The sequence below is a fragment of the Hippocampus comes genome, unplaced genomic scaffold, assembly GCF_001891065.2.
Source record: "Hippocampus comes isolate QL1 unplaced genomic scaffold, H_comes_QL1_v1.1 scaffold142, whole genome shotgun sequence".
Classification (NCBI taxonomy): Eukaryota; Metazoa; Chordata; class Actinopteri; order Syngnathiformes; family Syngnathidae; genus Hippocampus; species Hippocampus comes.
The window spans coordinates 1,413,581-1,429,250 of NW_017805482.1; the positions used below are offsets into that span (position 1 = coordinate 1,413,581).

At 41.6% G+C, this 15,670-nt stretch overlaps 1 protein-coding gene across 5 annotated transcripts in view; it reads left to right on the plus strand.

Annotated features, from left to right (window-relative positions):
- Nucleotides 1-15,670, plus strand: part of tln2b (talin 2b) — an 84,759-nt gene that overhangs the window by 40,462 nt on the left and 28,627 nt on the right. For all 5 annotated transcript variants that reach the window (XM_019875967.1, XM_019875968.1, XM_019875964.1 and 2 more), the window contains 15 exons: nt 397-501; nt 3,950-4,105; nt 5,054-5,155; nt 5,252-5,328; nt 6,695-6,878; nt 7,950-8,063; nt 8,480-8,588; nt 9,594-9,802; nt 10,479-10,577; nt 10,937-11,104; nt 11,617-11,911; nt 12,835-13,001; nt 13,619-13,747; nt 14,534-14,647; nt 15,508-15,621. In XM_019875967.1, coding sequence (XP_019731526.1) covers nt 397-501; nt 3,950-4,105; nt 5,054-5,155; nt 5,252-5,328; nt 6,695-6,878; nt 7,950-8,063; nt 8,480-8,588; nt 9,594-9,802; nt 10,479-10,577; nt 10,937-11,104; nt 11,617-11,911; nt 12,835-13,001; nt 13,619-13,747; nt 14,534-14,647; nt 15,508-15,621 — 2,142 coding nt within the window. The remainder of the gene's footprint in view (nt 1-396; nt 502-3,949; nt 4,106-5,053; nt 5,156-5,251; nt 5,329-6,694; nt 6,879-7,949; nt 8,064-8,479; nt 8,589-9,593; nt 9,803-10,478; nt 10,578-10,936; nt 11,105-11,616; nt 11,912-12,834; nt 13,002-13,618; nt 13,748-14,533; nt 14,648-15,507; nt 15,622-15,670) is intronic.

Sequence of the window (15,670 nt, forward strand, 5' to 3'; positions counted from 1 at the left end):
GATTTGACTGTCTTTTAATTGAAATAAAAAAAAAAGCCACCTGTTGCTGAACCTAACCCTCAAACCATAAATATTACTGAATATATTACTGTACCACATCTTACTTGATTATTATTATTATTATTATTATTATTATTATTATTATTATTATTAGTTAGTTAATTTTATTATTTTTTTTATTGTTGCTGCTGTTGTGGGTTTTTTTGTTTTGTTTTGGGGGTTTTCTAATGAAAAGCTAAAAGCTGATGTGCTAGAGAAAAGCAAAGGCAGATTCGGAGTAACCAAAAAAAAAAAAAAAGATCCACAAAAGTTTACTTGAATCTCTGATTTGAATTTTTTTTTTTTTTTTTTAATTATTTGGATGCTGGAGAATGTTTTTTAATCTTCTGTGCGCAGGATCATAAAAACTGTGGAGAGATGACAGAGATAGAAGCAAAAGTGAAATATGTAAAACTGGCCAGATCATTGCAAACATATGGAGTGTCCTTTTTCCTGGTGAAGGTAAGGACCTAATGCTGTACACTAAGCCCTTAAAGCACACAGTGTAACATACGGATACTTTTTTTGTTTGTTTGAATGTAGATTAAAAAGTCATGTCCTGTAATTGCAATTGAAACATAAATGACCGAATGGTTTCACAAATATTGTCTTTCACAGGTTGTTTTGCGAGTCACTCTGCACTTGAATATTGATGAGATATTATTCAGTATTATTCAATGTACCTCCTGCAGTCTATACTGAAACAAGTCTGTTCGTAAAAATTGAACGTTTTACAAGATCTCACTGTCTGTAGGACCATGAAGGTGTCTTTGAGTTGGGATTGGATGAGTGAGTCACGGGGGGATGGGCTAGTGGAAGGAGGAAAAGTCACTGTTACAGGAGGCAATTTGGTGAAATTATTGACAGCTGAGGACTTACGACTTTTTATCGGATAGCTAGGGTAGACTAGCATAATAGTATTTTACATCTGACATGTTAATTTCATTTTTAGTCAACTCTTTCCACAGGCTTAAGACACTGTCGCTAGTTCTCTGCGTAACCCCACCACCTGTTCCCATCAGCAAAGCATCCATGTTGTTAATGCCAAAATCCGCGATTGCCCATTAATCATCTTGGAGCTCTAATCAATGCGGAATAAAGTAGTTGACTTGTCAGTTCAACCCCAAGAAGCCAGGCACCAAGATGTAATGTATGGCTCTTTGGTCACTCCACAAAGTAAGCCCAAAGTAAGCCGGAATGGACACCAAATCACCTATCAAGGACAAGCGTTATATAAAGTGGATGAATGAAAGCGAAACTATCTTCCTTGCACTTTTGCCCAGAGCAAGATGTCAAGAAGCGGCATTTATGATCGAAAATGTTATAAAGTGTATATTTCATGTGGGAAAAAAATGTGTCGACGCTCATCCGAAACATTACAGGCTTATTAAAACTAATGACAAGCTTAATGAGCTGTGCATTAGTCCGTACTCTGATCGGCTTGTGACGGTAGCAGTTCTGTTATTTTGTGGTTTGTGGCAGTGTTGCGTGAGACCATAATCAAGTTGCACCCGCGGGTATCATAAAAACTTGCTGCCCTCGGCCTCTTTCATGAACTTTGAGGGAAGTAGCAGTATTGGATTGCAGCTCGTCGTAATGGACGTTAAATTGCACTTTTGGCCCCGTAGTTGAAGCACATCACAAGGTTCAGATTTGCTTTGCCTATACGTAATGGCGCGCGCGTCGAAATGCACAAGCGCTTTTCTGTGTTCGATGAGGAAACGTAGTGATGGAGGATTCGAAGCGCCGCTAAATAATTCAGAGCAACTGCACTCTGCTGCTGTTGCGAACAGAGGCTCAAGCACACACCTGGGTTTGTTGACATGGCGGCTGAGAGTTTATTTAATCTTCCATTTATCTTCTGTCAGTCTTTAATCACCACAGGCTTTTGTTTGGCAGGAGCTCTTTGGCCGTAAACATCACGGATGTGAAAATAGTGTGCACAAGCGGTGTGTGTGTGTTTGTGAGTCTCAGCGCAAAATGAAATCCCCCTAGATTGGGATTTCCTGCACGCGCATGTTTGAAAACCTTGACCAAAGTTCCCCATTTTGTGACAACTGCCCACTTAAGGAAAGAAAGAAATCAGACTTCCTGCGTCAATAGAAAATGGACATTGACACTCATGTAAATTGAATTAGGGATGTCATAATGAATTGAAAAGAACGTGGGAGGAAACTGGAGTACCCGGAGAAAACCCACGCAGGCACGGGGAGAACATGCACACTCCACACAGGAAGGCCGGAGCTGGAATCGAACCCGGTACCTCTGCACTGTGAGGTCAACGCACTACAGTCACTTATATCGTACATTTATTTATTTTCATGTTTAGTTCTGGTACTAACAAAACAAAAGCAACAAAATACCGATAAGATAAAAATGTAGTGAAACAGTCAATATTATTATTATTATTTTTTTTTTTTTTGGTAAAGTTACAAAAACATACTCTTTGTAACAAAGACAAAATGCAGATGTGAAAAGGAGTCATTTTGTTTATTAAAAAAAATAAAATAAAAATCAATTGGAATCGAAATCAGGAACTGAAAATCGGAAAATCACATTGAATCAGGGCTTGAGTGAGTGAAATGCTTTGAACAAACCTGTTTATGATAATATCATGGACATTAAGTTTCTGGGTTTTGTTGAGTCGTTGACCTTGAGGCTTTCCCATGAAGTGCCTTTTTGCTTTTCTCACAACTCTTTTTTTTTTTTTTTAAGAGTGCAATAAAAATTGATTACCCTGACCTTTCTTAAAAGTGCCTCTATCACAGCACGCTAATTATCTCTGCCGAGCGCGATATTTTTCTTCAATGACTGGTTCTGCCCATTTCGTTTGTTATCTTAGTTTTGTTGTTTCTTGGTTTTTTTTTTTTTTTGTTTTTTTTCTTTGAATGAATCGCTGGTATTATGCCACATTGATCCCATTGATCTCTTTGGGGTGAATTCGGAAAATGGATGCAATATGAATAAATAATCTTTCTTGCTAACAATTGCAAAAAAAAAATAAAAAAAATAACTCTACACCTGTCATGCATCCAATTTGACAGAATTGGCTGTGCGTATGCTGTGCCAGCAGCTGTATTGCCAAACCACGTTTCACTTGTGCCTGAGCCAGACTTAGTGATTGACAATGATTTTAATTAACACTCTTCTAACATGTTTAACACCTTACGGTTTTATTTGACTCACTTGCAAATTCAGTGTGTTTGCAACAGTGTCATTTTACACAGTGGACAGGAGTTGTCATTTAAAAGAAAGGTAACAATTTCATTTGTGGTTCAAAGCTGAGTGCTAAGTCACATTGGAGGATTCCTACTAGGCTATATTGCCGACTACATTTGTTTTTAACCCTTCCAGGGACAATGGTTACTACAGTGGACAGTTTATCATATTATCAGGTTACAAGGTACATGAAAGGTTTAATGGTGAATCTTTGCATTTTTGTTTTCCTGCAACTCTTGCAAAAAAAAAAAAAAAAACGTCTGTATGAAACCTCCCTCTTTTGGCTGTTGAGATCCAAAATGAGAGCCATTCACTGAAACGTTAAAGCCTTGAAGGAGGTCTGCAGTGGATGTCTGTTGCCCCCGCGAAATGAGCTCCAATATAATGAATTTCCAGTGGGCAGGGGAGTCAGTGGGGCTGCTCAGGCAGAGTGCCGGCTGAAGCGCAATGCTGCAGCGCTGACAGTGACTAAAGCCTGTGGAGACCCTGCTCGATAAAGCAGCAGTTAAATAAGACTGAAATCTGCTGGGTCAGTTCACAGCTACCCTTCCGCTCCGTCGGGGGGGCAGAACGCTACCGGCGCAGCATGTGTATTAACATGCCGTCTACATCTCAAATGAATCATCTTGTGGAGGTGTTTAGCACCGGCATGAATATGATGTGATGTTTTTTTTTTTCCCCTATCCGACAGGAAAAGATGAAGGGTAAAAATAAGTTGGTCCCACGCCTGCTGGGGATAACCAAAGAGTCTGTGATGCGAGTAGATGAGAAGACGAAAGATGTGGTGCAGGAGTGGCCCCTGACGACGGTCAAAAGATGGGCCGCCTCCCCTAAGAGCTTCACCCTGGTAATGTTGGACTCTCAACATCGCATCTGCGGCACAAACTCATGTTCCCGTTTTCTAATCCCGTGCACCTAATCTACATTCCATGCTCAGATTCGCGTGAGATGTGAATGAATCTCAAATTCAACCTTTGCGATCGTTTACAGCACGTTGAGGTTTCTTTAAATTGTTCAGACAACATCTACTGGCTGGCTAATTCATCAAAAAGAACAATTGATGCCTTGGGAGGATTGTGCAGACTTTCGATGTATTATTTATTCCCCACCCCCCCATCCTCCCACCCCGCCCCCCAAAAAAACTTTTTTTTTTCTTTTTGTTTTATCAGCTAGCAAGAGAATAGCCTGTTTTTTTTCCCTCCATATTTGAAAGAGTTGCTCGTTGAAAGAGATGTCGAGATGTGCCAACCATAGCACATCCAGAAGAGGGAGACTCATATCATACCGTGTTTTTGGACTTTTTAGGCAGCAATTTTTAGATTCAGCGCTTCTTATTTTTAATCAGCTCTACAGCGGAAACCCGCATATTTGACATTGACGGATTTGCATATTCACAGATTTTTGTCAATTATTTTTTTCAAATTTTTTTATTTTAAAGCTTGTTTTTTGTTTGTTTTTTTCCTCCACATCTTCCCCGTTTTTTGTGCAAAATGCATGGCATGTGGATGAATCTGTTTCTTTTTTATTTTTCAAAGTTTTTTAGTGGGTGTGGATTACATCAGTAGTTTTGCTATTCCCCCCCCCCCCAAGTCCTATATCACATACATCAAAGCCTGCTTGATTTTCCTTTGGTTTAGAGCTGCAATAATGAAGGCTTTAATGTATCTATTATTTATCTGCGAGCCTGCTTCAAGGGTGGCGTTATATGGAATGCGCAAGAAATATTTGGTCGACATTCAAATGTTCCGATTCAATTACCGTTTGACTGGCCTTTAATCTCTGTTTTGCCCGAAAGGATTTTGGTGAGTACCAGGAGAGTTATTACTCTGTCCAGACTACAGAGGGAGAACAAATATCCCAACTCATTGCCGGATATATTGACATCATTCTGAAAAAGGCAAGCCCAAAATCTACTGGTGTTTTAATCCATAGGACCTGCTTTTACTTTACATTTTGCTCAACATCATTTTCTGCGGCCTCCTTTGGCTCACAGAAGCAGAGTAAGGATCGCTTTGGCCTTGAGGGAGATGAGGAGGCCACCATGTTGGAGGAATCTGTTTCCCCTAAGAAGTAAGAGACATTTCTCTTTCATTGATTTTTGTTGTCTCCGTGTGACTGGCATCCGTTTCCAGCATTGCTACACTATGTGGACCAAATTATTCGGCTAGTCTATGAAAATGGAAGTAAATATAGAGTCGCGTCCACATTCGGTCCCACATTGTCCACCCTGTGAGATTCGTCAGTTCCTCCACAAAAATATTTTGAAGGTCTTCCCAAACTATTTCCAAAAATTTAGAAGAGTATTTATTCTGGAGGGTTTGAGTGTCTCAACACTTTTGTGTTGATCGTGTATGGCTGTAGTATTTATTTATTTTATTTCTTTGTAGTATTTGAGTGCGATTGAAGAAAATCCCAACATCCCCGCGAAGTAATTGCACGAGCCGCCGTTCTTATTTTTCATCGCAAGAAAAATGTCACCATTTGGAGCTTACGATATCACAAAGGTTAAGACATCACGTCTTGGAAATAGATTTATGCAGTCATTTTCATTTCCCAGCTGGTTGCTGCTTCTCCCAGTTTTCCCATGTGCCCTGCTGACTGATGGAAACTAATGCAATGCTTGTTTTGCGCTCAATCACATCCCTCACCAAAACACACACACACACACACACACACACGCACACACTGGAAATTTGTATTCACCAGAAATCCACAGGGTTCTCCGGTACAATTGGACATCGTGCCCCTGCTGCGTTCGGGCCAGTTGACTCGATGTTCTCACTCCCAAACAAATTGCTGTTTCTCTCTCTGCCCCCCAAAATTTATGCAACAGTCATAATTTGTGCCAAGGAGGAGAACTTTGTTCGTTTTTTTTTTTTTTTTTTTTGTGCTAAAATAATTTATCTGAATATGCTTACTCGCCATGGCAACAGTACATTTGTGTAAGCATTGTTTTAATTACAGATGAAGTGTTTACAAGAAGGGCTTTCAGCCCGCGTTTCAGTTGTTGCCCTCCGACAGGACGGCATTTATGTGACAGCTTGTTTGATGACATTACATTCCGCGTTTGCCAAAACAATGACTCCATCGAGCAAGCATGACTGAAAACTAACACCGGTTGGAGTGCAACAATTTGACACTCTCTTTATATGCAGTTATTGTCATCGTTGAATATATTCGCAGGGTATCACAACCTTTCAAAAACTAAGGGTTACTTGGTGCTGAAAATTCCATTTTACCCCTTTCATGCACCCTGTAACCTGATAACACGATAATCGGTCCACTGTAGTAGCTGCTGTCCCTGAAAGGGTTGATGCCCAAAAACTGCTCAGTTGATCAGAATGCCGAATGTTTATTCCCTGCAGCCATGATGTAGTGTCTGTATTTATTATGTTCACCACTTTCCGCTCTCTCATCTCTCTCCTCTTGTCTCAAGGTCCACAATTTTACAGCAACAGTTCAACCGGGTGGGTCGAGTGGAGCATGGCTCAGTAGCCCTACCAGGTATAATTCGCTCAGGGTCCGCTAGCAACTCTGACACTTTCAATGTAGGCACCATGCCCTCTGCCCAACAACAAATCACCACTGGACAGATGCACAGAGGACACATGCCACCGCTGGTGAGTCCATAATAATTTACCATTAAGGTCATTAAGTGCCTCAGATAAATGCCGCCAGTGATTCCCAACCAGTGAGGCTGGGCACATTAGTGTCATCAGGTGTGCCGCAGGAAATGATATATCCAGTGCCACTAATTTGGTCCAAAGAAGATCCATTTCCTCCAAACAGTGTATCTTTTTCAATTATTCAGCCCGTCCAATAGTATGTGGCGATTAACAGTATCAGAAGCAGCACAAGCAAGATCCAGTAATGAAAGAGCAGAATCTACTGACTATGTAGTGCCACGCAAAACAATTCAATGCTTTTCCACTAGATGCCCGAAGCTAAATAATGAATCTGTGGATCCATTTTTGTCACTTTTTTGCCTAATGTTTTTGCCAATAGATCTTTTTTAATGTAATCACATGCCTTTACCCAATACAGGTTGGGAAAGAAGCGCGTTTTCTTATGTTATTTCAGATTCTATGTGCTTTTTGTCAGTACAATTTTCATGTCTGCGTCCTTCAAAGAAAAAAAAAATCAGTGGGGAAAAAAAAACACGAAAACTGAGGATTCATTTTTCTTTTGTGCATGATAAACGAAAAGAAAAATATAAACTTTTTTTTTGCTTCCATTCTCTTGAGATGAACTGGCAAACAACAAACATCAAAGACTTTTTCTATGGGAACAAAAGACCCATTTCTCTCAAATAATGTTCGCCAATCTGTCTAAACCACAGTTGTGAAATATCAAGATGCTGGTTGCATTACTGACAGCATGGTTATTGCACAGGTGTGCCTTAGGCTGCCCGCCATAAAAGGACACTTTAAGGTGTGCCACAGATTTTGACGCGGGTTTTGATGGGATGCGCAATCGGCGCGCGTGCTTGCTGCAGCAATGGCCACTACTGAGTGTTCATGTTTTCTTTCTTCAGCTATGTGAGCAAAATTTAAAAGCCATACTGTTCTCCTTTTGTGCACACAGAAAAAGTCGAAGGAAAATGGACGCCAAGTAGAAGTGTTCTTCATTGTAGATGTTACTGTCCTCATATTGAGCTTTCTTCACAAAACATCTCTTTTCCTGGTTGCCAGAATCTAGCCCAGCAGGCCCTGATGGGGACAATCAACAGCAGCATGAATGCCGTGCAGCAAGCCCAGGCTGACCTGGGACATGTCGATAATCTGCCTCCTCTCGGCCATGACCTGGTGTGTCCTCTCCTCATACTCAACATGCCCACGGGCCACAAAAGAAGGACCACCTGTGTATTGTAATGAGATCCCATAGAAGAGCTGTAGCAGAAAAATCTGCCTTTACAAATAATAATAATACCCGGTTTTGTTCAGAAAAAAAAGCTGAATTGTTGATAGCACCCTTTTATGAGATGTATTACCAGTTGGGCGTAATGAAGGGTCCACTTAGTACATTTTCGATGAAAAATGCTTTGCCCCTGATTGCGCAATATCCCATCATGTCCTCAAACTCACTCGGTTTCCCTTTTTTTTCCCCTCTTCTTAATGCATTCTGATATTAACCACAAATGTTCAGTCGCATGCCAGCATTTATACGGGATCAGGGTCTCCTAATGTGTCTAAAGCGCCCTTTCCTTTTGTTCCACTAAAAGGCATCCAGAGTTTGGGTTCAGAATAAAGTGGATGAATCCAAACATGAAATCCACTCTCAGGTTGACGCCATCACTGCTGGAACGGCATCTGTGGTCAATCTCACTGCAGGTAAAAAGTCCAGAAGAATATAGAAAATGCAAGAATGAGGTATCCATGCACACACATTTACACACACTTATGGAGGATTAAAATGAAAAAGTATTGTGCAGTTACTCATACGGCATTTGATCATTGTGATAGTCATCTTGTTTTTATGAATTGCACATTATTGCGAAAAATTAAAACAAAAAAAAAACATTTCATGCTGCATAATAAATAACTCATATGGGCCAGTGAATACACTGTCATCATTGTTGTTGTTGTCCACTAATTGATCCTGATGTGAATCATTGCTATCCTATTTGCAGCTGTAGTTGATCTAAAACTTCATGGCCCCGGAAGATGTGATTTTGAAAGAGAGCTCTCCAGTCATCAAGTTGTTTGTTAGGTTTTGGGGAAATGATCTTGAAAGATATTAGCCTGCCTCCTCAAGTTGGACAATCAGTCAGTTGTATTTGTGAGATAAAAATTGATTTGTTGTTGTTGTTGTTTTTATTTATTTATTTAATAGAGCTAAATCTTGAAAAGAAAGGGGGAAAAAACACGATTTGGCCAAAAGGCATCTTTAGGATTTTTAAAACTGGCAAAGCAAAAAAAAAAACCCAGAGCCAACGATAATTCTATTGAAGTTTCTGTGACGACGGGCCCAAAAGTTTCCTCTAAACAAGGAAGCATTTCTGATTTTTCTTCATTGAAACAGTGAATTTTATTGCTCTAAAGATCAGGCAATGGGTCTCATTGCTCCTTGTGTTGCTTGGCACCATTCCAGCCTTTTTTGCTGGGTCTTAATCTTACCTCACCATCTGTTTGGTGACACTTCCTCCACCATCCACATGGAAGATTTGCTCCTTCGCGGGCAGTGTCTCCCTCAATTTAGTGATCTCAATAGAAACGTCACCGACTGCTCCAATGGTAGCTCTAATAAGTGGCGCGATGGTACAACATATGACATATGCTCTGCACAATGTACCGGTCTGACATTGAACCACAGTGGCGGCGCGCTTCCCTCCACAGGTGAGCCAACGGAAACTGACTACACAGCGGTTGGTTGCGCCATCACTACTATCTCCTCCAACCTGACTGAAATGTCGAAGGGCGTCAAGCTGCTCGCCGCCTTAATGGACGATGAGATAGGCAGCGGACACAAGCTCATGGGTGCCGCCAGGATGCTGGCGGGTGCGGTGTCAGATCTGCTCAGAGCTGTTGAGCCTGCGGCCGCTGAGGTGTGCCGCCCTTTCGTTATTGTAGTGACTTCCACGGGCAGCGTTTAACTTGACCTTTTCTTGAGCGACCCTGTAAATTCGGTGATTTGTTTCGAAGGCAGGTTTGAAGGTAATTGCTAGTTGAGAAGTAAAGTATGCGGTGCTCAATTGTCGAGATGCAGCGTTAAACTGTTTTGTCTCCATTTCAGTCTTTGTTTAGTTTTTGGAGCGCTGCACTTGAGGTCCAGCATGAATCGCCCCGCACCCACTCGATAAGAACTTCAGCTATTTAGTGCATATCAGCGTTAAATGGCGCTATTTCAATGTGAAGTTAGCTCGCTAGCTATGCCGACATCCCGAAAATGCATCTTTGGATGGTCCGTTTGCATAGCCGCTTTAGAGTGCCTCGTGGTCACAATGAGTGCACGCGCATCATGCAGAGAAAGGTGGAAGGGAGGGAAAAAAATTAAAAAGACATGACAGCCAGTACAGTGTTCGCGAAACATCAGCTTGATTTTTCATGATTCTAAAGTTTTATTTTTTTCACGTGTTTTCACTTTACAGGGACTTTGAAATTTCTTCTGAAATTGACTTAATGATTTTAAACCTGAAAATTGTGCTCGATCACGTCTGGAAGCATTAGTGTGTGTCACCCAAGTGGGGCGTACTGAATGTGGTGATGTCATCTCCCCCACAGTCCAGGCAGACTGTGCTGACTGCAGCAGGAAGTATCGGACAAGCCAGCGGGGACCTGCTCCGTCACATGGGGGAAGGAGAGACTGATGAGAAGTTCCAGGTTGGACCCCACCCACTCCTTGTTCCTATGACAATGCTGGCCAAACATGAAGACCTCACTCACCTCATTATGTCAATGCACGGTTATGTCATTGGTCCGCGCTTTATTCTTAGATGATTACTTCGTGTAGTTTTGCGTCATGGAGCAATAACCCAAACATTTCAACACAACGTTATGGTCTACTGGTTTCCATTCTTTTGCATTGACCGTATCATGCAATGAGATGTAAATGATAGGATAATGTGCTTTCTCTTGTACATCAGTACAATGCGCTATTTGTCATATTCAGAAAGATAAATGGGATCCAGTAGTTTTTTTTAACACCGTCCTTTATAAGGACATTGGTTCTTACTTTGCAGGACACCCTGATGAATTTGGCCAAGGCAGTGGCCAATGCAGCTGCCATGTTGGTTCTGAAGGCCAAGAATGTGGCCCAGGTGGCCGAGGACACCATATTGCAGAACCGCGTGATTGCGGCCGCCACTCAGTGTGCCCTTTCCACCTCACAGCTGGTAGCCTGCACCAAGGTAATGATGTGAAAGTAGTTGGGTTGCGGAGCCAAGTCGGTAGAGGACATCCTTTGTAAATGAAAACCCTTGTGAATGGTACACCTAATGCATAATAGAACGGCTTAACGCACAGAACTCCACCAAAGTCAAACAAGCCGATTTTGGATCGGAACTAACGTCATCGCCACCAGTCATCATGCCAAATTTTATTAGCGTCATTATATTCTTAGAAATTAACAGATGAAAATCTTAAAATATAATACTGGATGAGAAGCATTTTTTGTTTATGGGTTCCCCTTTTCACATGCACAACCCAAAAAATGCACTACCTGAAAGTAATTTACGTTCTCACGAACAAAGTGATACTATTAAACACACGAAAGAAAAAAAAAAAACATCTGTGGTCTTAATTTGTAATTCCAGATTTTTTAAAAGATGTTATTGTCATATTACAATCCCATCTTTATTTATTTCGCACCAGCTGCAGCTGTAACAAAACCGCATTCTCAGATTCTTGTGACTTCTTGCAGGTGGTGAGTCCAACCATCAGCTCCCCCGTATGTCAGGAGCAGCTTGTGGAAGCTGGGAAGCTGGTGGACCGCTCTGTGGAGACGTGCGTCAAAGCTTGCCGCTCAGCCAGCGACGATGGCGACCTGCTGAAGCAGGTCGGCGCAGCGGCCGGCGTGGTGAGCCAGGCCCTCAGCGACCTTCTGCAGCACGTCCGCCACTACGCCAGCTGCGGCGAGCCCATCGGACGCTACGACCAGGCCACTGACACCATCATGAATGTCACCGAAAATATTTTTACTTCAATGGGCGATGCCGGTGAGTATCCAAAAGTGATTCATTTGTAGAAATTGGGATTAACCCACAGCATAGGTGTCAACACATAAAAAGAAGCATTTCCGAGACACCCAATTTTCTGGGGTTCAGTACCAAACTTTTCATTAAAACAAATAAAATAAAACTACTGTGCACTTAACCTTCAAGAACAAAGCTTTTATTTCTTTATTTATTTGGCAAAGACATTTTGCCGGCAACAAATCAACAGTGATTTATACCCACCAAGCAATCTGTATTCTCCAAGGCTGTACATGTAGGCTGTAAAACATCCCGGCGTCTCGTCTCTCGAAGGAGTGGGGGTGAGTGATTTCCGACTGGACGTGGGTGTTTGGGAAACATAGCTTTTTATAGCACATGTGTGGGGAGACGCGTGCATGCGCACCCTGGCCACAACTCCAGTTTCACATGCGATTTAATGAGATCAGCATAAAGCTGTGCACTCGTTGTCAAATAAAGGTGCTCATTTCCATATACTGGAGTAGAATAAGCCTTATTATTGGTGGGGTGGTCGGTGCCGGAAAATAATGCGGGATCATACTCGTTTGTTGTAGCAAATCGGTATCCATGAGTGTAAAAATGACAGCTATATGTAAAAATGAAAAAAAAAAACATTCAGGAGAGAAATTGTGATGTCAGAGGTCATTGATGTTGAGCGAGAGGATTGTTAACTTGAAGTCAGGGTTCTTCCACGCAAATTTATCCAAGCATGCATTTATGGCCCTTGATTTCTTTTGTTGAGCACAGTCTTGCTGGAACAGAAAAAGACCTTTCCCAAACTAAGAAAATTGTCCAAAATGTCGTGATAAGATAAAGAATGAATACCGATTTTATTTTGATTGACTTCCACTATTATCCGACAGTGACTTGGTACAAATGTGACTTTTTTTCCTTTCTTGTGCTAATAGGTGAGATGGTGCGCCAGGCCCGGGTTCTAGCGCAAGCCACCTCTGACTTGGTCAATGCCATGCGATCTGACGCCGAGGCAGAAGTGGATGTTGACAACTCCAAGAAGCTATTAGCCGCAGCTAAACTGCTAGCTGACGCCACAGCTAGAATGGTGGAGGCAGCTAAGGTACAAAATGTTTTTTTCTTTTTTTTTTTCTTACTATTGCTTGATGATTCGATTTTCATCACTTTTACATGTTTCTAATTTCATTTCCAAATATAGCTACCTAATGAAAACACGGCTCACATTATCATCTTAAATCTAATGAAAAACAATAACCTTTTTCTCTCTAATGATGTTATGGCCCATAATGCTATATTGAATTCACTGTTAAATATGAGCTAAATGAAGTTGCTGTATTGCCTTCATTCATTGACTGCATATTTTTGGCATAGCTGCGCACACACACCGCCTGCCATCATATTTCCCCCATTTAAAAGGGTGCAGAATCCATGGCTCCCAAGTCAGCTCCCGGTCCTGTTGAGCAGGATATTATCATAGTGAGACACCCCGGCAGGAGAAATGCTGCTTATGGATCATTTTTAACGAGTGCATTAATTGCCACATCCCTGCTGTTACGACTGAGGATAGGAAATCATTGGCCTTCAATCAGAAAGCAACCTCGTACGGTAGCATCTCTTGTGACGCTGTGATAACCGTGTTTGTTTTTATTGACCGGGTCTGATTCAAGCTGTCATATAGGGAGCCAAAGCTTAATTTTAAATGTGGATGTGCCCCCTCAGGGGGCAGCTGCTTACCCGGAGAATGAAGACCAGCAGCAGAGGCTCCGAGAAGCAGCTGAGGGTTTGCGTGTCGCCACTAATGCCGCCGCTCAAAATGCAATAAAGAAAAAGCTAGTCAGCAGGCTGGAGGTGAGTCAAACGTGTCAGCATGTTTGCATCTCCTTGTTTGCCTGTCTTCCCCCACTACATGCTCCGTCCTTGCAATAGAAAAATTCCAGGCTCAAAAAGACGCAAGCTCAAAAACCTCAACCTCACATTAACAGCCAAGAATATATTTTATGGTTGTCAAAACCCGCGTTGAGCCATCAGATCACCCCTAATGAGTTATACCGCTTCTGCTCCAGCGATCAGGCGTCGTACATCACAGTGCTAATGGTCACTTTGTGTCGGCATGAAGAAAGTGCCATGTATATGTTTCAGCCGTGTGTGTGTGTTTGTGTGTGTGTAAATGTTATACCGTGAATAAATTAAGCCTGCTCGCCTCCAAATCACCTCAGAGTGGGATGTCATATTCTGTCATCACTTCAAAGCTGGTGACAACTAATTAATGTGAACTAAGAAGCAGATATAAGAACAGGGAAACTGCAGCACAAAAGCAGTGCTCATTATATTGTGAAACAAAACGCTTGACAGCACACACTTATTTCAATTCCATTTGGTGTTTTTTTTTTTAGCCTGTTCTCGTGAGTATTCAGTAAGATTTCAGATGAAAATCTAACCACCCAGTATTTGTCGAAAATGGATCTCTCTCATGTCTGGGAGATTTCCTACTAAATTCTTGGGAGACTGCGTCGCTTAGTTAGATACAACAGCTTCGGCTTACATGACAGCACGGTGTGAAGCCCTTTACGGGGCACTTTTTCTGTTAACATTCATTTTCTATTAACTCAAGTAATCTTTGTGTCACTTGTGCAGATAGCTGCTAAGCAGGCGGCGGCGGCTGCTACTCAAACAATTGCAGCTGCGCAAAATGCCGCGGCTTCCAACAAAAATACAGTCTCACACCAACAGCTTGTACACAGCTGCAAGGTATGAACGTCACCCTTCTTTTTGTTCGGTTAAAATCCCCCCGTCAGTTTGATGCCTAAACCCAACCCATGTTTTTTTTTTTTTTTTTTTTAATTGCCGTAGAACACACTATATAGGCATGCTTTGGTTACTTCCGCCGTTTCACTTCTGATGTTGTGAATTTGTATAATTCCTGTGTTATTGTGTTTTTAATCTCGTAAAGTATTTTTAGATTTTGACTTCATTCCTGTAAATCCTTGGGTGTTGTTTTTCCCATAACATGACAACTTTGCCACAAATATTTTTCCCTCTCGTAATATTATGACTCCATTTTTGTGTAATTTGAAGTTCGTCTCATGAAATATGGATTTGATTCTTGGAAAATGTCATCTTTTTCCGTGTAATGTTTCAACTTTAGGAATACAGTGTCTGTGTCGTATTTGACAAATAGTTTGGCCAACTACGCTGCTGTATTTCAATGTTGGTCATTATAGTGATACTTCGTAGAAAGGGTTCTGTCAGTCGTCATCTGTACCTGTGGGTAAAAAACAAAAAACAAAAAACAAAACAAAAAAAAAAAACAAAAAAGGACGTTTCGCTTCTCTCACAGAAGCTTCGTCAGCGGTAGACAACCCTGAAGTCTCCGTGAAGACTCCGGGAAGTTGCTCTGCGCTAAAAAGCTGAGCGTGGCCTATTTGAGGACTGTCTGTGTACCTTATATTGCCGGCCTCTCAGAGAAAATACAAAGAATATTTCTACAACATGATATTCCTGTTTATTTGTGATACTTGGAGACCTAATTGTGTTTTGTTTTTGTTTTTTGCTTGGTGTAAGAGAAATTTATGCTTTAGCTAACAATCATGCACCGTGTGCTCATGCAGGCAGTCGCAGATAGCATTCCTCAGTTGGTGCAAGGCATGAGAAGCAGCCAAGCCCAACCCGAGGAGCTTGGAGCCCAGCTTGCCCTCATCATGGCTAGCCAGAGTTTCTTGCAGGTCTGATTTTCCCCTTTGCATAGTGACATCATGAAAAGTCACTCTTTCG